This window comes from Erpetoichthys calabaricus, chromosome 8 (genome assembly GCF_900747795.2).
Source record: "Erpetoichthys calabaricus chromosome 8, fErpCal1.3, whole genome shotgun sequence".
Taxonomy (NCBI): domain Eukaryota; kingdom Metazoa; phylum Chordata; class Cladistia; order Polypteriformes; family Polypteridae; genus Erpetoichthys; species Erpetoichthys calabaricus.
Genome location: NC_041401.2, coordinates 91,913,564 through 91,940,647, shown reverse-complemented (window position 1 = coordinate 91,940,647; position 27,084 = coordinate 91,913,564). Strand labels below are relative to the sequence as shown.

At 38.2% G+C, this 27,084-nt stretch overlaps 1 protein-coding gene across 2 annotated transcripts in view; it reads left to right on the top strand.

Annotated features, from left to right (window-relative positions):
• Nucleotides 1–27,084, top strand: part of akap1b (A kinase (PRKA) anchor protein 1b) — a 145,694-nt gene that overhangs the window by 73,685 nt on the left and 44,925 nt on the right. For both annotated transcript variants that reach the window (XM_028807090.2, XM_051931225.1), the window contains 2 exons: nt 14,279–14,412; nt 18,688–18,814. In XM_028807090.2, the coding sequence (XP_028662923.1) occupies nt 14,279–14,412; nt 18,688–18,814 (261 nt within the window). The remainder of the gene's footprint in view (nt 1–14,278; nt 14,413–18,687; nt 18,815–27,084) is intronic.

Genomic DNA, 27,084 nt, shown 5'->3' with positions numbered 1-27,084 from the left:
ATGGTGCTTGTAAAGGTCAAGGGTTTTTTTTTTTTTTTTTTTTTTATTCAGTTTTATTCTCTCTGTCGCGTTCATGCTCCCCCCAATCTGACACTGCTGTTTTCAAATAAAGATGTGTTATTAACAGAAGTGAACTTGGATGAAGTCGAGGGTTCTACATCGCAGAAAGAGAACAGAAGCATTCCCCACAAGAAACGTGTACTCGCATATAAGAACAACGCAGCTGCACCAGACGTAAAGGTGAAAGATGGCAGCATTTGGATGCACCAAGAGGTCGGCCGTCATCATGCCAGTCAGTCTGCCCCACACCTGTCCTTCAACAAAGCAGCACGGCTTACTGAGCTTGCCAAAATATTGTGCAAAGTCTAGTTTGTGATTGTTTTGTGATGGTCTTTACATAAGAAACATTTATATGTTGCTTATATACAAGCCAGATCGAATGTTATTTACCTTGATTTATTTACTTAATTTCTTACAGTGTAAAGTCACAAGTAAACTGCAGAGCTTCTTCTGTTTGATCAACACGGGCACACTGACAAAGTACATGTGTGCTGAAGTGACTTCAGCTGCAGGTGGAAGCTTCACGCAACTGCCTTTATGGTTCTGACTTTGTCCAAAAACGGTTTCATAAGCTTTATGACCTTAGTCTCAGAAAGTCTTTCTCCCGTGGTGCGACTGGGATCTTTTTCTGAATAAGATCAAACACAGTTGCATAGGGGTGTGACAGGAGCTTTTAGAGCTCTTGGGATGAAACTGTTTCAGAACCGTGAGGCCCCTACAGGAAATGCTCTGAAGCATTTTACGCACTGTATGGGGCAGGTTCAAATAGACTGTACGCATGGCTGAGGCAGCGTTTGCTAGATGCTGTATCCTGATAATCTGATCAGCTGCTATAGATCTGTGATTCCACACTCAGATACAGTGGGGTTAAATACTCAGAGTGGTGCACTGAGAGTGACAATGCTAAAGCAGCGATAGTATTTGGAATAGTTTGGCTATTCCGTGCACCATTATATTGTTACGGGTTGATTACAATCAGATGTCTTAAGCTAATAAACGATATGCAGTTAATTTCAGTGTATTTGATAAAGCTGTGTTAGGGATGTGGATCTAAAAAAAGAAAGGGAAACCACACAGGAACAGTAGCACTGCTTTGATGCTGGGTGCTGTCAGTTTGCAAAACCAAGCAGAGAACTTGCATACGCAAGTGATTGAGCTGGAGTGAAAATGTGCGTGGCTTTACGCCAAGTTTAGTTTTCATACATCACAATGTGAGCGTGGAAATGGGTGTAAACAACATTTTTCTGCGTACGTAATGTTTATACATGAGGCCCCAGGTATTAGTGTTACCAGTGCATGTTTAAAAATTGGCCCTAGACTCTGTCTTTATAACAACAAACTGATTTTTAAACTTGTTGCAACGTATTACAGCTGTACTAAAACTACCAACTACTAAGGTTAGTTTATAAATAACACTAAAAGTGAATGATTAAAGTTAAAACAGGATTCTGAGCTTTACCTTCCTTTATACCACTATATCCAGATTTTCAAGTCTGTTTATGGCGTTGTAAGTTTTTTTATAGAAATTGAGTCGTTATGTATTAACTCACATATGCTTTATCATTAACTGACTTATTTTTTGCTACTTAAACATTCTGCCTCCAAAAGAATGTTAAACTCTGTGTTAGCTAGCCAGTTGCATTGTAGTCTAACTTACATAGTTTTCTGTCACTTTCCTGTGCCTGTATAAAGTGAAATCACCAGCATGAAGGGAAACCATTTTGAACAAGAAGTAGCATTATTTTTTGCCTTTTTTTTTTTTTTTTTGACTTTTCCTATAACCATTCACTTTATTGGAAATTGTTAGTAACATTTTAATTAAAAGTAATATGTATATTTTACTTTGTATTGTTCCCTTTTTTAATGGAGTATCTATTTAGTTGCAGAAAAATTACTGGTGTCCTGTTCCCTTTGTTTTCTTCCCCTTGCACATTTTTCTACATTTGCACACACTTACTCAGTTGAAGTTTAATTTTTTTAATATATCAGGTGTAAACCTCATTTTCTTTGAAAAAAATACAGCAATGTAACTGTTTACATGTGTATTTTCAGTTATACTTGCATGTCCTGTACAACCTGATTTTACCAGTAGAGTAATTATTCCAAACAAATCTTAAAAAAACAAAAACAACAAAAAAAACTTTTGGTTGCAAGGCCACTAGCTCTTAACCAGTACAAAATATTCAGGGTACTATGATGTGATTGCAAAGTGGTTTTCAATGCACCTTTGACATATACACATGATTATTTTTTTTAATTACTGTTGAACACTCGTTGCTTTTAAAACATCAGTGTTCATCATGAAAAATATGCTGAATGGATTCTATTTTTAGTATTTAAATGCATTAACAAGTTGAAGAATCAACTGAGAAATTACATTATGTCATTGTATTTTATAGAGTTGTGTAGAGTCAGCAAGAAATTTTCCTGTGTAGTGTTACTTGTTTTTTTGTTTAATGTGAATTTTAATGTCCTAAATCATTTGGTGCAATAAAATGCATGCAAGAAATAGTCTACTTCGCAAACTTTGGTCATGTTTTACTCTTAGCACTATATCCTATGTTTTCTGTCTGCATTTTATCCAGGTATAATTTAGTCTATATAGTCCCTGGATAGAGATCACATTTAAGGGATGCCGATGCATTGTAAGGATAGGGGGTTTGATTGCTTGTGGCATTTATTGGCTCAGCACCGGGCCCTGCTATTAATTTCTCACCGCTCCAGATAATAAATGAATTTACACCTTTTTTTTATGTTGTTAACTACTATCTGTTCGAAGAAAAGCATTTCTCAGTCTGAAAAATATTAAGTTTGCTGTGATTTATTTTGGTTTAATGGCAATTAACAATTAGCAGAGCAGACACTTAGGCAAACAAAACACTGAATGTTGAAAGGATGCAACTACTTCAGTGTCAGACCCACTAATTAGCAGAATGAAAATGATCATGATGATGTTGCAAATATTACAAACCAAATTGAAAAAAAAAAACAAAAATGGAAAAATCAAAATTAGATACAAGATACTTTATTAATCCCAAGGGGGAATTCACATACTCCAGCAGCAGCATACTGATAAAGAACAATATTAAATTAAAGAGTGATAAAAATGCAGGTATAACAGACAGACAATAACTTTGAATAATGTTAACGTTTACCCCCCAGGGTGGAATTGAAGAGTCGCATAGTGTGGGGGGAGGAACGATCTCCTCAGTCTGTCAGTGGAGCAGGGACAGTGACAGCAGTCTGTCACTGAAGTTGCTCCTCTGTCTTGAGATGATACTGTTCAGTGGATGCAGTGGATTCTCCATTATTGACAGGAGCCTGCCCAGTGCCTGTCGCTCTGCCACAGATGTCAAACTGTCCAGCTCTGTGCCTACAATAGAGCCTGCCTTCCTCACCATTTGTCCAGGCATGAGGCATCCCTCTTCTTTATGCTGCTTCCCCCAGCACACCACCCCGTAGAAGAGGGCACTCGCCACAAACCGTCTGATAGAACATATGCAGCATCTTATTGCAGATGTTGAAGGACGCCAGTCATCTAAGGAAGTATAGTCAGCTCTGTCCTTTCTTACACAGAGCATCAGTATGGCAGTCCAGTCCAATTTTATCATCCAGCTGCACTCCAGGTATTTATAGGTCTGCACCCTCTGCACACAGTCACCTCTGATGATCACGGGGGTCCATGAGGGGCCTGGTCCTCCTAAAATCCACCACCAGCTCCTTGGTTTTGCTGGTGTTCAGTTGTAGGTGGTTTGAGTCGCACCATCAACATAGTCCTTGATTAGGTTCCTATACTCCTCCTCCTGCCCACTACTGATGCAGCCCACGATAGCAGTGTCGTCAGTGAACTTTTGCACGTGGCAGGACTCAGAGTGGTATTGGAAGTCCGATGTATATAGGCTGAACAGGACCGGAGAAAGTACAGTCCCCTGCGGCGCTCCTGTGTTGCTGACCACAATGTCAGACCTGCAGTTCCTGAGACGCACATACTGATGTCTGTCTGTAAGATAGTCCACGATCCATGCTACTAGGTATGAATCTACTCCCATCTCTGTCAGCTTGTCCCTAAGGAGCATAGGCTGGATGGTGTTGAAGGCGCTAGAGAAGTCCAGAAACATAATTCTTAAAGCACCACTGCCTCTGTCCAAGTGGGAGAGGGATCGGTGTAGCATATAGATGATGGCATCCTCCGCTCCCACCTTCTGGTATGCGAACTGCGGAGGGTCGAGGGCGTAGTGAACCTGTGGCCTTAGGTGGTGAAGCAGCAGCTGCTCCATGGTCTTCATCACATGTGACGTCAGAGCGACAGGCCGGAATTATCCCCATGTTAGAAAGTGCTTGGCATATTCTGATTTTTTTTTTTTTTTTTTTTTTTTTTAACTTACCAAACATAATTTTATTTCCACATTGACCCCAAAACATACATGTTGGAGAATAATGGTTTTCTTAATTAGGCAGGTAGTCCAATTAAAAAAAACAGATGTTGGTTGGAACATAACCAGCCTCAGGACACAATTTGAGAGTGACTAACATAAATAATAGTCGCAACCTGGTTTGACTGGGAATTTTTATTTATTTTTTTTTGTAGTGCATGCCAAAAACAGAAAAAAATATATAGATATCACTAAAAGATTAAATTCCAAAACTGAAGTAGCAACAGTTTGTAAGTATTAATGACCCAGGTTAGTTGGGGAGCGGTGGTAGATAAACAACTGTTGGATCTTTCCACACATGTTCCATGGAATTAGTGTAAGTGTTAATGACCCAGGTTAGTTGGGGAGCGGTGGTAGATAAACAACTGTTGGGTCTTTCCACAGATGTTCCATGGAATTAGTCAGGATTCTAACTTGCAACTCCGAGACCTTAATTCTCCATATTTAGCCAACCCATTGTTGCTCTGGTAGTATGCTTCTTGTCATTGTCTTTTTGAGAGAGAATTTTTCTTCTAAGTTTAAGTTTAAAGACTGAGGGGATTAGGATTTCCTCCAGGATCTGACTATACTGTGCAGCATTCATCTTCCCATCAATTCCCATCTTTGAAAAGCTTCCACACAATGTGATTCTATGACCAGCCCATTTTACAGTATGCCTGGTGTTACCTAGCTGATTCGTTACGGGCAAGGCTGTGGGTTTTTTTTTTAATTCAGCCAAGTCTTCTTCTTTTTCACTCTTCCATAAAGGCCCTTTTGTGCAATACCTTGGAGGTATTTGAACCATGAACATCCTCTCCAAACATAGTCACTGCACCTCTGTCACAGTGCCTGTTGAGTGCTATTCTTATTTAATGGAGTAGCCTGAACTAGGCAGTTTGAAAAAAATATAAAAGTGCTGTCAGTTTCGTATGGTAGATTTCACTGACTTCTGAGGTAATGAGAAAGGAGTAGGAATAATGAAGTATATACAGTGCACCCGGAAAGTATTCACAGCGCATCACTTTTTCCACATTTTGTTATGTTACAGCCTTATTCCAAAATGGATTAAATTCATTTTTTTCCTCAGAATTCTACACGCAACACCCCATAATGACAACGTGAAAAAAGTTTACTTGAGGTTTTTGCAAATTTATTAAAAATACAAAAATTGAGAAAGCACATGTACATAAGTATTCACAGCCTTTGCCATGAAGCTCAAAATTGAGCTCAGGTGCATCCTGTTTCCCCTGATCATCCTTGAGATGTTTCTGCAGCTTAATTGGAGTCCACCTGTGGTAAATTCAGTTGATTGGACATGATTTGGAAAGGCACACACCTGTCTATATAAGGTCCCACGGTTGACAGTTCATGTCGGAGCACAAACCAAGCACTAAGTCAAAGGAATTGTCTGTAGACCTCAGAGATAGGATTGTCTCGAGGTACAAATCTGGGGAAGGTTACAGAAAAATTTCTGCTGCTTTGAAGGTCCCAATGAGCACAGTGGCCTCCATCATCCGTAAGTGGAAGAAGTTCGAAACCACCAGGACTCTTCCTAGAGCTGGCCGGCCATCTAAACTGAGTGATCGGGGGAGAAGGGCCTTAGTCAGGGAGGTGACCAAGAACCTGATGGTCACTCTGTCAGAGCTCCAGAGGTCCTCTGTGGAAAGAAGAGAACCTTCCAGAAGGACAACCATCTCTGCAGCAATCCACCAATCAGGCCTGTATGGTAGAGTGGCCAGACGGAAGCCACTCCTTAGTAAAAGGCACATGGAAGCCCACATGGAGTTTGCCAAAAGGCACCTGAAGGACTCTCAGACCATGAGAAAGAAAATTCTCTGGTCTGATGAGACAAAGATTGAACTCTTTGGTGTGAATGCTAGGCATCACGTTTGGAGGAAACCTGACACCGCTCATCACCAGGCCAATACCATCCCTACAGTGAAGCATGGTGGTGGCAGCATCATGCTGTGGGGATGTTTTTCAGCGGCAGGGACTGGGAGACTAGTCAGGATAAAGGGAAAGATGACTGCAGCAATGTACAGACACATCCTGGATGAAAACCTGCTCCAGAGCGCTCTTGACCTCGGACTGGGGCGACGGTTCATCTTTCAGCAGGACAACGACCCTAAGCACACAGCCAAGATATCAAAGGAGTGGCTTCAGGCCAACTCTGTGAATGTCCTTGAGTGGCCCAGCCAGAGCCCAGACTTGAATCCGATTGAACATCTCTGGAGAGATCTTAAAATGGCTGTGCACCGACGCTTCCCATCCAACCTGGTGGAGCTTGAGAGGTGCTGCAAAGAGGAATGGACGAAACAGACCAAGGATAGGTGTGCCAAGCTTGTGGCATCATATTCAAAAAGACTTGAGGCTGTAATTGATGCCAAAGGTGCATCGACAAAGTATGGAGCATAGGCTGTGAATACTTATGTACATGTAATTTCTCAGTTTTTTATTTTTAATAAATTTGCAAAAACCTCAAGTAGACTTTTTTCACGTTGTAATTATGGGGTGTTGTGTGTAGAATTTTGAGGAAAAAAAAATGAATTTAATCCATTTTGGAATAAGGCTGTAACATAACAAAATGTGGGAAAAGTGATGCGCTGTGAATACTTTCCGGATGCACTGTAGGTAAAAGTATGAGAAATAGAAATTACCATATATCACCTAATTTTTTTTTTTAAACTTACAATGGATATTATTTGAATGTATAAACATATATAAGTGTGTGTATATGTATGTATGTATATATGTGTGTGTGTATATATATATATATATATATATAATTCTTTTCGCATTTGATGTGTAAATTAAGTAAAAGTGGTAAACACAAACATACAGATCTATCCCATACAAGTGCGCCCCGTGTCGCCCTCTCCCAGCCCTCCTCTCTGGACTCCAGTGCTGACCCGTCCGCCACCAGGCGCGTTCACAGAGAAAACTGCCACATTGTAACTTTTTTTTTTAATTCGCAGTACTTGATAGTAGAAGAGATGAACAAAACAGCATTGTATCTTTCTACTTTTTAACTGCGCCGAGCTGTAAACAATGTGAAGACGAGACTGCCTTGAGCGGCGAGGGGTCGAAAGAACAAAGTGGACGCTGGGAGGTGTTGAAATATCTGGCTTTTCCTCCGGGTCAACAGCTTCGCAGTTTCGGGCAGCGTCCTCTCTTCTCGCACTGTTTGTCACACTTCAAGTGCCCCGTCGGCTCCTGGGATAGTGGAAATCTTTGCGAATAAGTGTAATCGGCGCTATCGAAGCGGGACTCTTGATAAATTGCGATGCACGGCTACTTACAGTCCCTTAAGATGAATTTGGGTCACTAAAACCCCACAACATTCAAGGTTGCTTTTGTGATGAATTCTTTTAATAAGATGGAGGGTTTACATCTAAAAAGATGTACTGACCTCTTCGTGTTAAGTATTGGACTTGGGAATTGTTTGGACCTTCTGCCCGTTAAGCACGGAAAGGCAGCGTCCACATTTCTCTGAATAATTTTTCTCTTAAATCACAGGCACATAGTGCAAGGTTGTCCAGCAGGTACTTTGCCTGAAACCACTACAGTAGTACTCAATGTATCTTTACTTCTTAACTGTTAATGTTTGACTGTTTAATAATTTATACGCTTTTTATATCATCTTCAAATTCTTTTATCACAATGTTTTACTACTTAATAATTAATATTTATATAATTTCTTTCTATAATTTCTTATTGTGAATACTCTTTATTTGTTCAGAAATAACATTGTTAATTAACAAACTTATTTTATAAATACTACATTTTAGTTTTTTTCCCTTACACTCAGTGAGCAAAGCCACTGGGTAATCAGCTAGTATCCAATATAAATATTCAAAACTTAAAATTTGGCTTAAATTTTATCTTGAATGGTACCCTTCTTGACTATTCTAACACCAATCCACCTAATCTGCATTTCTTTTGCCTGTGGGAAGAAACCCACTCATCTTTATCTATCCTGTATTTATCTCTTCATTTAAAAGAATCCATATTACTAACCGAGAATGGTAAACCGGAAGGCACAGACGCAGGTCTCGATAAAGCGGAAGGCATGGACGCAGGTACACGGCGATGGACCCAGGAGACATAGTGCGCAGGCGCCTACAGTCTGCGTCTCATAAACCGCAAGTGACGCGTGATCCACTGCGAACAAAGGAGTTACGGCTCAAAAATGAAAGAGCTCAACTAGCGTAAATAAGACATGAAGCAACAACACGCCCATAGCTAACGACTAACTACACAGCCACACAGAAAAGAGGATTCTGCACTGCACCCCAGAGTCAAACGTAAGACAGCACGGGGTCCACAAAGAGAGTACGGAAGGCGCGAGAAACTATGAAAAGCGCATGCGCCTACAACGCGCTTCTGAACTAAACGTCCACACTACACAGCATGGTCCGGGTAATAAGAATAAACAAACTCTCCGTATTAAACGTACGGCATCCTCACACGTCCAAACCATATAGCATATGTGAATCACATTACAGTGATGCATTATTAACAGTACAACCACAGAAAACGCTCCGTATTAACAGTAAGTGCTGTTATCCATATTACTAACGGTAGACTACAGATAACTAATGGAGTCACGGTCACGGCTCCAAAACGATCCAGCTTAACTAACGGAGCTACAAAAAAGAGCCCGCATGGATAAACAAAATACACGTAGGCGCCTACAACGCATGTCTGAAACCACGGAAGCAAAACTGTCTCGACTCCAAAACCAAACATCTCCGCATGGACAAATACAATGTACATAGACGCCTACAACGCGCATCAGAAACTGCGGAAGCAAAGCAGGCACGGGTTCAAAACGCAGCGCACGTCTGAAATGCCGCAAGCAAAGCAGGCATGCCTCCAAAAAGAAAGAGCTCGACTAACAGGGCTACAAAAACGAACTCGCCTGGATAAAACAAATGAACGCAGGCGCCTACAACGCACTTCTCAAACAACACAACCAAAGGAGTCACGGCTCCAAAACGAAACATCTCAACTAACGGACATACAGAAGCGAGCCCGCCTGAATACAATTAATGATCGTAGGCGCCTACAATGCACCTCTCAAACAGCAGAGTCAATAGATAAACGGCAAAGAAAGGAACGACAGAAGGCCGCTAAACAATTCCGCCAATTAGCTGACAACGCATTCTGTAATGAGACCACTATTCGTTAATCCTAATGAATGTTCACTAATATACTTTCTTTGTTCGTCATCTACACCTTTACACTCCAATATATCTCATACATTCATCAATGTATTTCGGGTTACCCAACACCGGGGGTAGGCGAGCAGGGGGCGGAGCCCCCTTGTTGTTTACTATTTGATCTTTGTTCATTGTAGGATAGAATTAGTACTCACCTGAATTTTTGTAGCCTCCTCTTCTTACAGCAACAGGTAAATTAGTTTGCCCAAAAAATAGTTACAGATGACTGCAAATACAGAAAGATTTGTTTATATCAGTAGAATGGTTTAAGTTATTAGTAGCCAAAATTAAATAGTATCACATTTGTCGTCCAAAATAAGTTTTGCTATCTTGATTGTAATGTCTAATATTGTGTTATTTCTTTTTGCCCATAGTATTCATCCAAGTGCTTTGCTTATCTTTAAAGTGACATTGTCTGTTTGTACAAACAATGTTTTTCTTGCCTGTTAACTTAATGTTCTTTATTCATTTTGGTGAAATCTACCACTGCTTGAAATAGTGTAAGATTTTTCTTAAGTGATTTGGTGTTTTGAGTTATTTTACAGCTATTCTGTATAGTTCTGCTTATTTGCTATATTGTAAACGATCAAAAAAAGAATTGATCAGAAAAATGTTTACCTTAAGAGGAAAAAATACATTTGTACAGTGTGTTGTTCCACTTCAGATCTGTTTGATGGCATCAGACCAAAAAAAAACTCTTTGCGTTGACAGACTTTGTTGCAGTAAAATTAGAACAAATCTTGATTCTGTGGCTTGTTACAGCATTCACCGTCTTTACACTACAGTCTGCTTATATGTTTTGTAGGACAGCACATTTAAACATCTTCTATAATTTTGCTTCCCTCCTTCTCCTCCTCATTCCTTTACACTGTGCAAATAGTGATAGGTTTGAATTGTGTCACAACTCTTACCCAAAGGTTAGGTTAGGTTTCTTTATTTAGTCATGTTTACACAGGAAAACATGAAATTTGCCTTCTCAGTTGCATCTAATAACAAGTAACAGACAGAATGAAATAAAACATACAAATAGAAATAAGATCAGTCATACAGGTACTCGCCTTACAAGCTTTCATGCAAATCCTTAATAAACTCTTCTGTAAATGACAATATATTAGCAAGGTAAAAACATTATTATTGTCTTCATCCTTAGCCTTATGTAGAATGTGTATTCAAGATTTCTTTTAGTCAAGTTTACACAAGAAAACATGAAATTTGCTTTCTCAGTTGCATCTAATACGACAGAAAAAAATTAAACAAAACAGAGGCAAGTCAGGTTAAGGTAAGGCAGTTTGATAATGTATATTTACACACAAATTGTTACAGGATACATAACAATTATATCCTGTACAGCAGTACTGATTTATTTTGTACTGATTTTTAATTTCCAGGAAAGTGCTGGTGATGAATTTCCCTGCCAGATCATGTGCAAAAATACTAGCACCCCTACACTTCTCCCATTAAATTAATTGCAATTAAAAGTGCTTTGGTATTCATGTGTTTATTTCTTTTGGTTGCAATGGAACAACGCAAAAAAGCAGTGGGGGGAAAAAAAGGTCACATTGAATATTCCACACAGAACTCAAGAAATAGACAGGACAACATTATTAGCACTTTTTTAAATTGTAAGAAAACATTGGATTTCAATCGTGTAATGCTCCTTTAATTTTTATTTAAACTCAGTAGCAGGTGCTGGCAATATAAAAAAAACTTGCAAACTAGCTTAAATGGAGAAAAGTTGACTCAATCTTTGTCTGTGTACCATACTGAGGATAGAGAAGAGAAAAAAGAGCAAGGAATTATTTGAGGATTAAGATCCAAAATTATGAAATGCATGGACAATCACACCGCTACAAAGCAGCTTCCAGATCTTCATGTTCCTTTGTCTACTTTGTCCAACATCATTAAGATGTTTACAGTCCATGGCACTGTAGCTGACTTCAGTGGATGTGGGTGGAAGAGAAAAAAATGATTAAAGATTGCTACAAAGAATTTTTGAATGGTGAGTAAAGAACCTCAAACTTAGAAATTCAAGCTGGCCTGCAGAAACTGTATACAACAGTGTTAGCGCTCACTATGCATCATCAACCACTTCTTTGTACTATTTATAGAAAATAGGCCTTCAAAGCAAAGAGTGTGGTCACTATGGTCAAACATGGCAGAAGTTCACTGAGATTTTAGGATTGCTTTGCTGCTTCTGCCTCTAGATGCCATAGCTGTGTACATTGCATCATGAAATCCAAATTCTGGAGTGCAATGTAGGGCCCAGTGTCCGAAAGCTGTCCGAAACACCCAAAGCAGATTTAAAAAAGCACACAGAAATGGTTTAAAACAAAGTGATGGGAACCTCTGAAGTGGCCAACAATATGTCCAGATCTAAATCCCATAGAGGACAAGTGGTGAGATCTCAAAACAGTTGGGAGAAAATGCACTTCAAATCTGACAGACCGAAGCAATTGGCAAATTCCAGTACAGAGTTGTAAGAAACTCATTCATGGTTACAGGAAGAGATTGCTTTTATTTAGGACTTCTTAAGGATGGGTTATCAAATATTAGGTTGAGGGTGCCAGTCATTTTGTCCAGTCCATTTACGGAGTTCTGTGTGAATGATATCAGATTTGAATTTTTCCCTCCCTCTGCTTTTTTGTTGGTTCCAATGCAAGCAAAAGAAATAAATGTGAATACCACAAAGTGTAGGGATGCTAATTTTTTTTTCCCATGACAGGGTTTTAATCAAGAATTTTCTTATGTGATAAAACAGGTTTTTGAAATTTCAAAGATATAAACAAAGGGTGTAATTTTTTTAAACAAATTTAAAAGGCTGTTTAAACAAGAAAACCTTCTTTCTGGATCTCTCTCTATTTTCTGGTGACAAGTCACACAAAGTAATGCTTTTCAGCAGACTCATTACATCTTTCGGGTTGCTTTTTCATGGTACACTAATGTCCATCATGCAAGCCTAAAAACTATTCTAGCATCACAGTAAACGGTCTGGAATTTTTTTTTTAATTGTGTTTAATTCTACCAGGTTAAGATCATCCTAGATTTGTGTTTTGTATATTTCAAATTTGTTTTTTGTATTTCAAATATCTACTGTTTGCCAGTGTTACTGCCAGATGCAATTTTGTCAATTTCACCATTTCTGTTTTCTATATCTGTAACATTTCTTTTACATGATTTCTGAAGTTATTTTTGTTTCTCCCCCATCTCCTACAAAACCAAATCATTGTCTTGCTACCCTAAATTAAGCCTCCAAAACATGGTTTAATAAATTGCATGTAAATATTTTAAAAACTGCAAATATTTCAAACAATTTTTTTAATTTATTTTTTGTTTGTGAAAGGTGTCTATCATGTCTTGGTTCGCAGGGGATACCTAGACCAACCATTCCATGATGGTAATGAATGAGTTTTAACTGCAGGCACAGTTTGTATTACATAGTACATTAATTTCTACTTTGTCATACCCCATGCATTTCTTTACATGTTGGGTCTCCTTAAATTGATAAAGCTTTATTCATTCATTCTGTACATTATCAGACTATCGAGTGTGGTAGTGACTGCATCTCTCATGTTATGAGAAGTTCTGGACACCAAAAGATCCTGCTTTTGAAGCTTTGCATAGAAGAACCAAGTGTATCTCTGGATCAAAAAAATGTCCTGCTCTGATGACCAACTTTATGAAAAAGATGGTTGTGAAGCACTGATAAGTTCATCCAACAAAATTCTTTACTTTAAAAATGAAGAGCTCCAGTGTACTTGTGGAATTTAAGAGAAAAGTTATTCAAGATGGGAACATACATGCACTTAATGCAAAAATTATCTTGAGAAGCAGGATAATACTGGTCATGGTCATGTATTTGAAGCAGAGATCACGAAAACTTTATATTAAAAAAAAAAAATCTCAAACAAGATTTGGGACATCTTGGCAATGACCTAATTGGCAACCTTAATAAATATAGTTTCTTCCCCTGGAATTGTAAAGTTGCTTCAAACATAACTTTTTTTTAATCCCTCAGGAAAATTCTGTAATGTTAATGTAATGCTTTTTTTCTTTAAACTCTGGGGGAATTTTATTTTCTATATTAATACAGTTGAGACTTTTTTTTCTGTCACTTCACTGTTATTGGATATTGAAAGAATTACCATGATGCTGATATATAGTTGTCATTTTAGGATCATGAAAACAAAAATGAATGAGTAAATTGTATCTTTTGTTTTTCCAGGTTTAAATTATAATTATGATATGTTTTTTCTTTAACATGGACTGTTTATTTGCATTTATTGTTTGTCTTCAAATTGAGATTCAGTGTATATTTTTTTTCACTTTATTTTTAAGTTCTGCTATTTTTCACCCCAAATGGTCTTTGCCTGAAGAAAGAAGTTTAGTTTATTGCTGTGATTTTGGCATGCTTTGTATTATCCTGAAATGACCACCAGTCTTTTTCTGTTTTTTTTTCTGCCGTTTTCTGTTTTTAACACAGCTGTACTAAAACCTGACAGTGATCTTTGACATTTTATAGTTTTTAATTGTTTTTTTGTTGTTTTCCCCTTGCACTTTTCCTAATTTATGCTACTTCATTTGCAGGATCAGATGTAAACAGCATGGACTCAGTTGACAGCGGCTGTACACTTGGAGCAGGAGAGAACAATCAGAGCAAAAACCCGTCTTCATCTCTTCCTAAGTCAGAGCTCAGTATCTGGGAGATTGAAGTGCCAAAGGTAATGTTGGATAAAATAAAACTATCAGAAGCTGAAAATTTTAAATCTTTCAAGTATTTTTGACTGAAGCCTTATGATTTTGTTAAAGTACATGAAGGAAACATTTGTTGTATGACAGCTTGTGTAGCGAAATGAATGTGAACTATACCATCGCCCTACTTTTAGCAATAACTCATCAATAGATGTATGCCTACAAATCAAATTGTACACCACCTTACGTTTCTAAAACATAGTAAAAGTACGCCGACTATTAAGTGTGTCATAGTTCATAATTAAAATTGACATTAAGTCTGAGAATTCCTCAAAGAAAGACGCGCTTAGGAGGTCTATACACAGATAATACTAGAACGTGAGAATCTCCATGAATAACAACGGTGAGATACTCAAAGGACTTGAATTTACCAAAATTGATATCTTTACACTTTAACCGGCTCGAGTAAATGATTGCTAAGCCGCAACCCTTCTTTCCCTGGTGATCCAGACGAGTAAAACTGTAATCCGGAGGCGCAGATTCGATTAGAACAGCCGCACCATCTGAGCTAAGCCATGTTTCACTTAGTGCAATAAAATCAATTTTTCTATCACATAATAAGATCGTTGATAAAAAAACTTCTTGTTAGTTAAAGCTCTAACATTAGTTGTTTAATCCCAGCAGACGACTGTAGTATTCGTTTGATCGTCGAGATTACTCACCTGTGCCGATGGAGGTGTTCTAGCCTTGAACCCCCGTCTGCATAGCTGAAACACACAGAGGGCTTCATCGGTGTCGTCAGATCGCTCCAACAAGGCACGGGGGTGAAGCTTACTTGTCCTTGGAAGTGAGCGGCACAACGCAGGGTTTAATGTTACTGAAACCCGCCGTGTTACGTCGATTTCAGATGGCGAGGATGGTTTTTTCCAGCAGCCGAGCCTTCAATTCCCTAAGGGTACCTTCGTTTGGACAGGAGGTTTCTGGATCTGTTTGTTGAGAGCCTGGAGTTCTTCTACGACGACGGCAAACACAATTCTTTTTCACAGTCGACCATTGTCTGCTTCGTGCCCTAGGAAAGAAAAGAGACGGAGAGATTAAAGCAACAGATGCAAGAATAAATTTGGCATATTGGTTTAAGACCTATCACTTTGTGCAGGGCAAAAGTAATTTTTTCCAACAATGTTCACAGAAAGGGTGCATCACATTTTATTGACTATCACAATTCTCGTGGGTCACAAGTTTACAAACAACCTTGTTTGCTGTATTTTTATTGTATTTTGTTCCCTTCATGTCCCAGTTATAACAGTACATAATTATAATAAGCCCTGTCAGTTAGGATTTCGGAATGCTAAATTAATGGCCAGTCATAGATTAAATGTTTTGTCTTTGTTTTTAATCGGTTCTTGTGACTGAGTGCCTGTTCTGGCAGTGCTAGGTTCATGGTGATAATTAACCCTGGACAGAGTGCCAGATAATCAGAAGACACACTTATACCTGCAGTTGTTCTTCCTGGACCATTTTAGAGTTTACAGTTTCACCTAGCATGTACGTCTTTAGAGTGATGAAGGAAAGGATCATCATTAAAGAAGCATGACGCTTGTGGTAATATTCTTACGTTTTATACATATGTATGGTCAAATTGACGCTTTATTTATTAGTGTTACCAGAATACACACATTTTTCTGCTTGGTTCTGCAATTGAGTCCTGCAAAGGACTCTGTATGTGTGCTTCATGCCTTATCCCAGTGCTGCTAGGAGAATAATGCATGCATTTTTACTTCAATAAGATAAGTATTGCATGAGGTTTATGCAACTCTTATTACTTTTAATACGTTACTCCACTGCTCTCGATTATTGCTGCAGAGTTTAGAAATGTATGTTGTGTGGTTCAGGTACAAATAGCTTTTTCTTTTTCTTCTGAAATGTTTTCAACTTTAAGTTGGTTAAACATATGTTTTTACTCGCATCCCTAGCACACTCACATATATATATATATATATATACTTTAAATATACACTATATAAAATAAGTGTGGTCATTTACAGTATATACAGTGTTTTTATATAATGGGTAAGTATTAAACTTAATTTTTTTATTGAACATTTATTCTTTAAAAAGTGCTAAACCAATATAACATTACATTTTTGTTTTTGATTTAAAGTTACTGCTTTATTTTTTGAAGCGATAATGTCATTGTATTCTAAATTGTTTTCCTTAATGTCTTTTTCACAAAACACACAGCTGCATTACTTTAGTTTGGCTGGGCATTTTTCTCCCCACCGAATAGACAGCTCCAATGTATTTTTCTCCCTACCTCAGCATGCACCTTACAAGGCACATTCCTTATTTTGTATGCCATTTAACAGAGTGATTACATTATAAAGAGAGCAAGTAAGTCTTGTTTGAGGCAGGGACAAGAATACACTATAGTTGTCCATCACGTTGTCTTAGCTGTGGCTAACTGGTTGTAGGCAGGCTTAAGTGAGCATGTTTGAAAAAAGTGACTCCAAGTGCCTTATTTTAGATCTTACTTTAGATTTTTAACCTACAATTGTTATGGGGGAGACAAAGATGTTTTTATCCACAAACTGTTTTGCACATCAGTCAAAGTGACCTGCAGTAGTTTGGGAAGGAGTGTAAACTATCGGGAAGAAGAGTGAGGACTGTAAATTTAAAAATGCATTAGTAAGAGAAATTCTTTTGAACAATGGACCAACAACGTAGCTGTTAGCTTTGCACCTCTACTCATCAAACTTTTTAAATCGGGCTGCTCTGCACACTTCATTTACCTCTGCTTCTTGTGATTTGTTTTAAAATTGTGCTGTACATTTTTTAAATATTAGAATTGTTAATGAAAGTGAAATATCATTGCAATGTCACATTTTGTATATTCAGTAACTCCGTTGGTGAAACACATAGACTTGCCATGCCTTAACTTGTATAAAATGCAGATGGGCACTGACTTCACATCCCCAAGCATCAAAAAGGCACATAGTACCTGGAAGAGGACAGGGTGTGGGGGATTAAAGTAACGAGTGTGTGTAATGTGTTTACACATTCAGAAGCGATTTTGTATGGTTTCGCATGTGCATATAGCCATGTGGAATGTCCTGCTTTCACTTTTCTCTTTGACAGACTAGGTTTAAAAACGTACCTAGTTGGCTTAGGGTTTGATGGAGCAGCTGTTACGATTTTAGCAGTGTTGAAGCTCCCTTTTGTTTCATATAGATTAACTGTTGACTAAAAGTTCATCTGTTCTTTTTGTAAACAACTGACTGGCCAGCTGTAGTGCCAAAGCAATTGCTGAAATGTGTTATTTAGTGAAATTTAATGATATCCTAAGACAACTGTTTTCTTCTAAAATTCTTCCATCAAAATGGTTGTTTTTACTCTGATCCAAAATATACTGAACATTCCTCAGGTTAAACTTAAAATGACTAGGGACACTTGATGACTTTCTCATACTTTGCAGTACAGTCTCTCGGAGAATGCATAATATGTGTGTTTTGCTGCATTTGTAAGAGAAACCAAAAAAAAAATAAAAGAAAATACAACTGAAGGTGTAAGTGAACTTGTTAAACCATGCAGTTTTTTTAACACACTTCACTAATGATGCTTTCAGACTTGTATTTATTTTTTAACTTGTATAGAGCATGGCAAAAGCATGATGTTAACACAAATAGTCAATCTTACAATCCATAAATCTATTCATCACTAGAATCAAAAGGCACCCATGGCAGACATTTTTTAAATATTCATCAGCACCTTGCAGATGAATGGTCAGACCTTCATATTGTTTATTCACATGATAATGTTATAACAATCAAGGCTCCAATTTATTGCAAGTACATAAGTATTTAACCACCTAGGTGCAAGGCATCCTGATATGCGAATAATGTCCTTATTTTCAAGACTTGACAAATCATAAAGTAATGCTGCTAAGATTCTTTTTAATTATTCTAAAAATGTTGGTCATGCAGCTTCAAACTGGATGTACTAAACAAGAATGGGCCTTTGCATCAAAAACAATTAAAGTACTAGTCATACAAAAATCCGAATCCAGAGTAAATACTGCTTAAATTATCAACAACATCTGAGTTGGAAGAATCTTTTTCCAAATAACAAAATTTGCTGTTGTTGGACTGGTCATCCCTGGGAGCACATCTGAACGTGAAAACGGATTTCCTGCCCTAAAAAGAGAATAAAAACCTGTTTGAGGAATCATTGGTCAGAACTCAAATTACTAAAATTGTTGTGGATCTTTGATCTGGAATTGTAATGTCATCTGTTGTTTTATTTTACAGCATTTAGTTGGACGTTTGATTGGCAAGCAGGGAAGATATGTGAGTTTCCTGAAGCAAAGTTCTGGTGCAAAGATTTACATTTCCACGTTGCCTTATACCCAGGACTTCCAAATTTGTCACATTGAAGGTGAGTCTTAAAATCTCTGGTACTTTGTTCTCTATAAAAACAAGGTGTTTTGTCGCATGTCATTATGGTTTCTTGTTTTACAGCGCCTATAAAAAATATTCACCTTCTTGGAAATTTAACATTTTATTGCTGCATAACATTTAATCATAGTGAAATTGTTTTTTTGATTTTTTTTTTTTGTTTTGTTTAATCTTTTTTCTGATTAGTTTAAAAAAAAAAAAAACAATTTCAAAGTGAAAACTGAAATCTGCAAAGTGATTCAAATTAATTAGAAAATAAAGCACAAAGTAGTTGATTGCCTAAGTATTTACCTCCTTTAAGTTGCTATTTAGCAGATGCATCTTTGGCAGCCATGACAGAAGTGAGCCTGTTGGCACAGGTCTCTATCGGCTTTGCACATCTGGAGCAGTTTTCTTTGCATAACTGCTCGAGCTCTGTCAGGTTGCCTGGGGATCATGAGTGAACAGTCTTTTTCATGTCCACTGACAGTCTTATTTGGTTTGATACCTGGACTGTGACCTGGCCACTCCAGGACATTGACATTCTTGTGTTTAAGCCATTCCATTGTAGCTTTGGCTTTGTGCTTTGAGCCATTGTTTTGCAGGAAAACTAATTTTCTTCCAAGGCTCAGGTTTCTTTCAGTCTGCATTAGGGTTTCCTCGAGAATTTCTCTTGTTTTACTGCATTAATTTGCCCTCTACCCTCACAAGCTTTATAGGGTCTGCCACAGAGAACCATCCATACAGCATGATACTGCACCACTATGCTTCAGTGTGGGATTGGCAAGTTTTTGATTATGTGCAGTGTTCTTTGAATCAGTACCTTATCCCTGCTGAACATAGTTTGCAAATGAGGTGAAACTATGCCATCTGTATATCAGTGGTAGAGAAATGAGTAAAAATTTGGTTGTAAATCTCATCCATTTGGGTTTTCACTTGTGTAGTAGGGCTTATACTTCATTCACACAATGGTAAATGGATGCATTAAATGCTTAGTCTATACATGTATTCCTTCAATACCACAATTTACCGCTTGACACATTTGAAGACTAGGTCTACACAATTCTGTCAGGCAAACTTTACAAATAGTAATGTTGTTACCCTCAATACACACACACGCACATGCATACACACAACTATATAGAATACATTTAATATGAGGCGTGTTATTCTTAAACTAGTACAGGTTGCCACATTACAGTCCTACATATCTCAAATTCAAAAGGTGCTTGCTAAAATGTCAGGGTTTTTTGCTTATTTTAAAGATTAAGAGGAATCTTTAAATCTTCTTGAAAGACACCTTTTTGTGGATGTTACATATCATATAGATTTAAAAGGTTTACTAAAAACCTTACTGAAAACCTAAAACTATACTTCACAGCACCAACAATGCATATCTAAAGTCTTGCTGAAATTTTAGCTTTGTTCATCTTAAGACTGAAATCAGTATTAGTCATGATAAACATTTTAACAAGATCTTATAAACAGATTTGCAATCAAAAGCACATGGAAAACTTTTAGAATTAAAATTAACAATATATATCTCAGTAATGCTTTGTTTAAGCTTACATTGCTTTCCTTAGAGCAGTAAGTCTGTTTGGCACTTGGCACACTTAGTAGGGGAAAAAAAAACTGCCAAAACTGTTTGCAGAAGATGTTAATGATCAGAGACCCACTCCCTGCTGAAGAAAGGCTACCCTTAGCTGTATGAACAGTATTAAGTTGTCTCTGTATAGCTCAACATAGCTTTATTTCACAGATCAAATGTGATTTCAGTAAAAGAGTGCAATGCAAGTTTAGCCATCAGTTGAATTTACACTTCACATACTGTAGTGATTATTAGGTAGATCACTTTAATTTTGAGAGTTTGCAGATGAGCGTGTGTTTGTTCAATATTGACATTTTTCATGTCAAGGTGTTGTATAGATCATTCTCTAATCAGATGTCTAAAATCTCTAACCTATCACTTTTTGAAAAAACCCTCACATATTATTGAAATGAATGCTGATCATGTGTAATAAACTAAGACAATTGCCAGTAAGAATACCTGGTCGGCTTTGGGTTGGGGGTATAATATGTGACATTTCCGATTTCCTCTACTTTTGCTTATTCCATAACACTTAATCATTTCTGAACTATAAACAAATGTAGTATAATACAAAAGACAATGTGAGAAAACAGTTTTAAATGGTCAATTGATCTGTTCAAGGTGTTGAACTTAATACCTATACCACCCATGTGAAAAGCAGTTCCACTTTTGACTCATCAGTCCAGAACATTGTCCTAAACGTTTTAGGGATAACCAATGTAATTTTAGGTAAGTATTAGACAAGCCTTTATGTTCCTCTTGTTTAGCCATGGTTTTCACCTTGCAGCTCTCCCATTGATACTATTTTTGCCTAGTGTTGCTAGGAAAAGGCCAGGCTAGGCTGAATCATGAATGCTGACATTAACTGAGCTGAGAGTGTAATGCTGCTGTTTAGATGTTAGCCTGGGTTCTTCTGTGTTTTCAATGTGCTCTTGGAGTAATTTTGGTAGGCCAGCCACTCCTGGGAAGATTCACCACTGTTCAAAATTTTCTCCATTTGGAGATGATAGATCTCATTGTGGTTCACTGGAGCTCCAGGATTTTAGAGATTGTTATGTAACCCTTTTCTGACTGATGTATTTTAGTAACTCTTTCTGAAGTCTTATGGAGTCTTTAGATTAAGGTATGATACATAAGGCTGAGCCGATGGTTGATGACATTGTCCATTGCAGGTTGGCTGAACACATCATTAATTGTCTTCACAAATTTGCAAATGTTTCATCTAAGTGACAAACTGCAGCAGTTACTTTTCAATTTTTTTTAATTTAATCTAGCAGGCCTTACAAATAAGCTGTCAGGTACACTCATCCGCAGCAGGGGGCACATGAGATTACTGTGCTTAGCTTGTTTAGCAGAAGTGGACCGTAAGACAGCCTGATTATTAGATCATGCACAAAGTTTTAATGGAAAGAGTGTACACATACAGTGCATTTGGAAAGTATTCACACCACATTACATTTTCCACCTTTTGTTATGTTACAGCCTTATTCCAAAATGGATTAAATTCATTTTTTTCCCTCAAAATTCTACACACAACACCCCATAATGACAACGTGAAAAACGTTTACTTGAGGTTTTTGCAAATTTATTAAAAATAAAAAAACTGAGAAATCACATGTACATAGGTATTCACAGCTTTTGCTCAATACTTTGTCGATGCACCTTTGGCAGCAATTACAGCCTCAAGTCTTTTTGAATATGATGCCACAAGCTTGGCACACCTATCTTTGGCCAGTTTCGCCCATTCCTCTTTGCAGCACCTCTCAAGCTCCATCAGGTTGGATGGGAAGCATCGGTGCACAGCCATTTTAAGATCTCTCCAGAGATTTTCAATCGGATTCAAGTCTGGGCTCTGGCTGGACCACTCAAGAACATTCACAGAGTTGTCCTGAAGCCACTCCTTTGATATCTTGGCTGTGTGCTTAGGGTCGTTGTCCTGCTGAAAGATGAACCGTCGCCCCAGTCTGAGGTCAAGAGCGCTCTGGAGCAGGTTTTCATCCAGGATGTGTCTGTACATTGCTGCAGTCATCTTTCCCTTTATCCTGACTAGTCTCCCAGTTCCTGCCGCTGAAAAACATCCCCACAGCATGATGCTGCCACCACCATGCTTCACTGTAGGGATGGTGTCAGATTTCCTCCAAACGTGACGCCTGGCATTCACACCAAAGAGTTCAATCTTTGTCTCATCAGACCAGAGAATTTTCTTTCTCATGGTCTGAGAGTCCTTCAGGTGCTTTTTGGCAAACTCCAGGTGGGCTGCCATGTGCCTTTTACTAAGGAGTGGCTTCCGTCTGGCCACTCTACCATACAGGCCTGATTGGTGGATTGCTGCAGAGATGGTTGTCCTTCTGGAAGGTTCTCCTCTCTCCACAGAGGACCTCTGGAGCTCTGACAGAGTGACCATCGGGTTCTTGGTCACCTCTTTGACTAAGGCCCTTCTCCCCCGATCGCTCAGTTTAGATGGCCGGCCAGCTCTAGGAAGAGTCCTGGTGGTTTCGAACTTCTTCCACTTACGGATGATGGAGGCCACAGTGCTCATTGGGACCTTCAAAGCAGCAGAAATTTTTCTGTAACCTTCCCCAGATTTGTGCATCGAGATAATCCTGTCTCTGAGGTCTACAGACAATTCCTTTGACTTCATGCTTGGTTTGTGCTCTGACATGAACTGTCAACTGTGTGACCTTATATAGACAGGTGTGTGCCTTTCCAAATTATGTCCAACCAACTGAATTTACCACAGGTGGACTCCAATGAAGCTGCAGAAACATCTCAAGGATGATCAGGGGAAACAGGATGCACCTGAGCTCAATTTTGAGCTTCATGGCAAAGGCTATGAATACTTATGTACATGTGCTTTCTCAATTTTTTTTTATTTTTAATAAATTTGTAAAAATCTCAAACTTTTTTCACGTTATCATTATGGGGTGTTGTGTGTAGAATTCTGAGGAGAAAAAAATGAATTTAATCCATTTTGGAATAAGGCTGTAACATAGCAAAATGTGGAAAAAGTGATGTGCTGTGAATACTTTCCGGATGCACTGTATTTGTAGCTCCATGCTTTTTTGGTGCTCATAGAAACAGAGTGCTTGAAGTGGGCCAATATCGGCGTTTCTTGAAGCTTTAAGAGGACCCCTCCCCCGTTATAATTAATATTCACACATTTTGACCTCCAAAGGGGAAGCCCCCACCCTATAGTGTAAAAGTAGTAATGAATTAGAAGGAGGAACAAAATCCTGACTAGAGTATTGCCAGTAATTTGGTTCCACTTTAAATGCTACTTGTGAGGAAATAGTGTAGTGTCTCGGCTGTGAAATGCTGTCTGTAAGCTTAAGCAGCTGACTCTTGGCATTGGCCAGTCTGAAGGTCAACAGCCAGCAGACTTCAATCTATGCAAATTAAAAGTGCCAAAAGAAACTCGGGGCTGAGCTCACTTGGCTCCCTGCAACCAATGATGTTTATAGGAGAGGGACCAGTGTGGCTCTTTATGCAAAGAGACAAAAGAGCTAAAAACGGGAGCTGGAAAGTTGAAAGGAGTCAACAAGTAATGAATTGGGGGTAGGGTAGTGCACAAGTCATAATAGTGACACGGCATGGGCTTGAGGTTGAATGCAACACCACAGCAACAGTCGGGGTGTTCTCCATCCCATGACCAAAACAGTGGAGACGTATTAGTCAGGGATGTAAATAGTTGTAGCTTTTTTCTTTTCTTACAATAACACTGCTTAAAGGCACTATTTCCTTTTTACTTTCTTGTATATGAAGTATAGGGAAAGTATTATAATCTTCCAAAGGTTCGATGTCGAGATTTTGATGAATTTCGACATTTTAGACCTTTCTGACTTTCTCGTATAGGGAAAGTATTGGAATCCTCCAAAAATTCAGTTACATCCATACATAGTATGTGTGTGTATATAGTGGTGTGAAAAACTATTTGCCCCCTTTCTGATTTCTTATTCTTTTGCATGTTTGTCACACAAAATGTTTCTGATCATCAAACACATTTAACCATTAGTCAAATATAACACAAGTAAACACAAAATGCAGTTTGTAAATGGTGGTTTTTATTATTTAGGGAGAAAAAAAAATCCAAACCTACATGGCCCTGTGTGAAAAAGTAATTGCCCCCTGAACCTAATAACTGGTTGGGCCACCCTTAGCAGCAATAACTGCAATCAAGCGTTTGCGATAACTTGCAATGAGTCTTTCACAGCGCTCTGGAGGAATTTTGGCCCACTCATCTTTGCAAAATTGTTGTAATTCAGCTTTATTTGAGGGTTTTCTAGCATGAACCGCCTTTTTAAGGTCATGCCATAGCATCTCAATTGGATTCAGGTCAGGACTTTGACTAGGCCACTCCAAAGTCTTCATTTTGTTTTTCTTCAGCCATTCAGAGGTGGATTTGCTGGTGTGTTCTGGGTCATTGTCCTGTTGCAGCACCCAAGATCGCTTCAGCTTGAGTTGACGAACAGATGGCCGGACATTCTCCTTCAGGATTTTTTGGTAGACAGTAGAATTCATGGTTCCATCTATTACAGCAAGCCTTCCAGGTCCTGAAGCAGCAAAACAACCCCAGACCATCACACTACCACCACCATATTTTACTGTTGGTATGATGTTCTTTTTCTGAAATGCTGTGTTCCTTTTACGCCAGATGTAACGGGACATTTGCCTTCCAAAAAGTTCAACTTTTGTCTCATCAGTCCACAAGGTATTTTCCCAAAAGTCTTGGCAATCATTGAGATGTTTCTTAGCAAAATTGAGGCGAGCCCTAATGTTCTTTTTGCTTAACAGTGGTTTGCGTCTTGGACATCTGCCATGCAGGCAGTTTTTGCCCAGTCTCTTTCTTATGGTGGAGTCGTGAACACTGACCTTAATTGAGGCAAGTGAGGCCTGCAGTTCTTTAGACGTTGTCCTGGGGTCTTTTGTGACCTCTCGGATGAGTCGTCTCTACGCTCTTGGGGTAATTTTGGTCGGCCGGCCACTCCTGGAAAGGTTCACCACTGTTCCATGTTTTTGCCATTTGTGGATAATGGCTCTCACTGTGGTTCGCTGGAGTCCCAAAGCTTTAGAAATGGCTTTATAACCTTTACCAGACTGATAGATCTCAATTACTTCTGTTCTCATTTGTTCCTGAATTTCTTTGGATCTTGGCATGATGTCTAGCTTTTGAGGTGCTTTTGGTCTACTTCTCTGTGTCAGGCAGCTCCTATTTAAGTGATTTCTTGATTGAAACAGGTGTGGCAGTAATCAGGCCTGGGGGTGGCTACGGAAATTGAACTCAGGTGTGATACACCACAGTTAGGTTATTTTTTAACAAGGGGGCAATTACTTTTTCACACAGGGCCATGTAGGTTTGGATTTTTTTTCTCCCTAAATAATAAAAACCATCATTTAAAAACTGCATTTTGTGTTTACTTGTGTTATATTTGACTAATGGTTAAATGTGTTTGATGATCAGAAACATTTTGTGTGACAAACATGCAAAAGAATAAGAAATCAGGAAGGGGGCAAATAGTTTTTCACACCACTATATACACACACATACTATGTATGGATGTAACTGAATTTTTGGAGGATTCCAATACTTTCCCTATACGAGAAAGTCAGAAAGATCTAAAATGTCGAAATTCATCAAAATCTCGACATTGAACCTTTGGAAGATTATAATACTTTCCCTACTTCATATACAAGAAAGTAAAAAGGAAATAGTGCCTTTAAGCAGTGTTATTGTAAGAAAAGAAAAAAGCTACAACTATTTACATCCCTGACTGTATGTGTGTGTGTGTGTGTGTGTGTGTATATATATATATATATATATATATATATATATATATATATATAAATAAATAAAAATAAACACGAAAACTTGATTACGCTTTCACTTAGGTCAACCAAATTTTGCATACAAGTATGTGGCGCAGTGGTAGTGCTGCTGCTTTGCAGTAAGGATACTGTGGAAGATTGTGGGTTCGCTTCCCGGTTCCTCCCTGTGTGGATAGTGCTTTGAGTACTGAGAAAAGCGCTATATAAATGTAATGAATTATTATTATTTAATCACCTTTTGGGCTATTTCCATTAACCGGCAGTGGTACTTTACCTTTTATTCATGCAGCTGCAAGAATGCGATTTATTCAACTTTACTTTTGTAATTGTTCAATATGTTAATTTGATTTGATTTGTTGTGGATGGTTCTTTAGTGTACATAATATAAAAATCATTGTCTTGCGGTTTACTCCTCAAATATCCATCCCCATATCAGAGTGTATAAGAAAGTCTAGGGGAGACTTCTCCCGATTTTTTTTTTTTTTTTTTTTCCCCAACCCCTTTTCTTTATTGTACCTTTAAAGAACAATAAATCTTTCTATTTTTTATTTTTACACTTCATTTTGTCTTTTTTCCTACATCCACAGAGTCACTACAACAGGAATGTATTTGTATTATGTACACAAGATAATAAATATAAAATAAACTAATTACACTATATATCAAAGCAGTGCCACAGATTTTTTTTTTTTTTAAAGCCCAGTGCCATTGTCCTCCTGCATGCACATTGTACTTTTCAAGTTAGTTTGCCAAGTAACTTTTCTTTGTTCAGAAGATGGTAGGAAGAACAACTGAGGATGCTGTGTTTTAGTGAGTTTCCTGTTGGTAGACATTTATTCAAATCCATTCTATAATGAAGC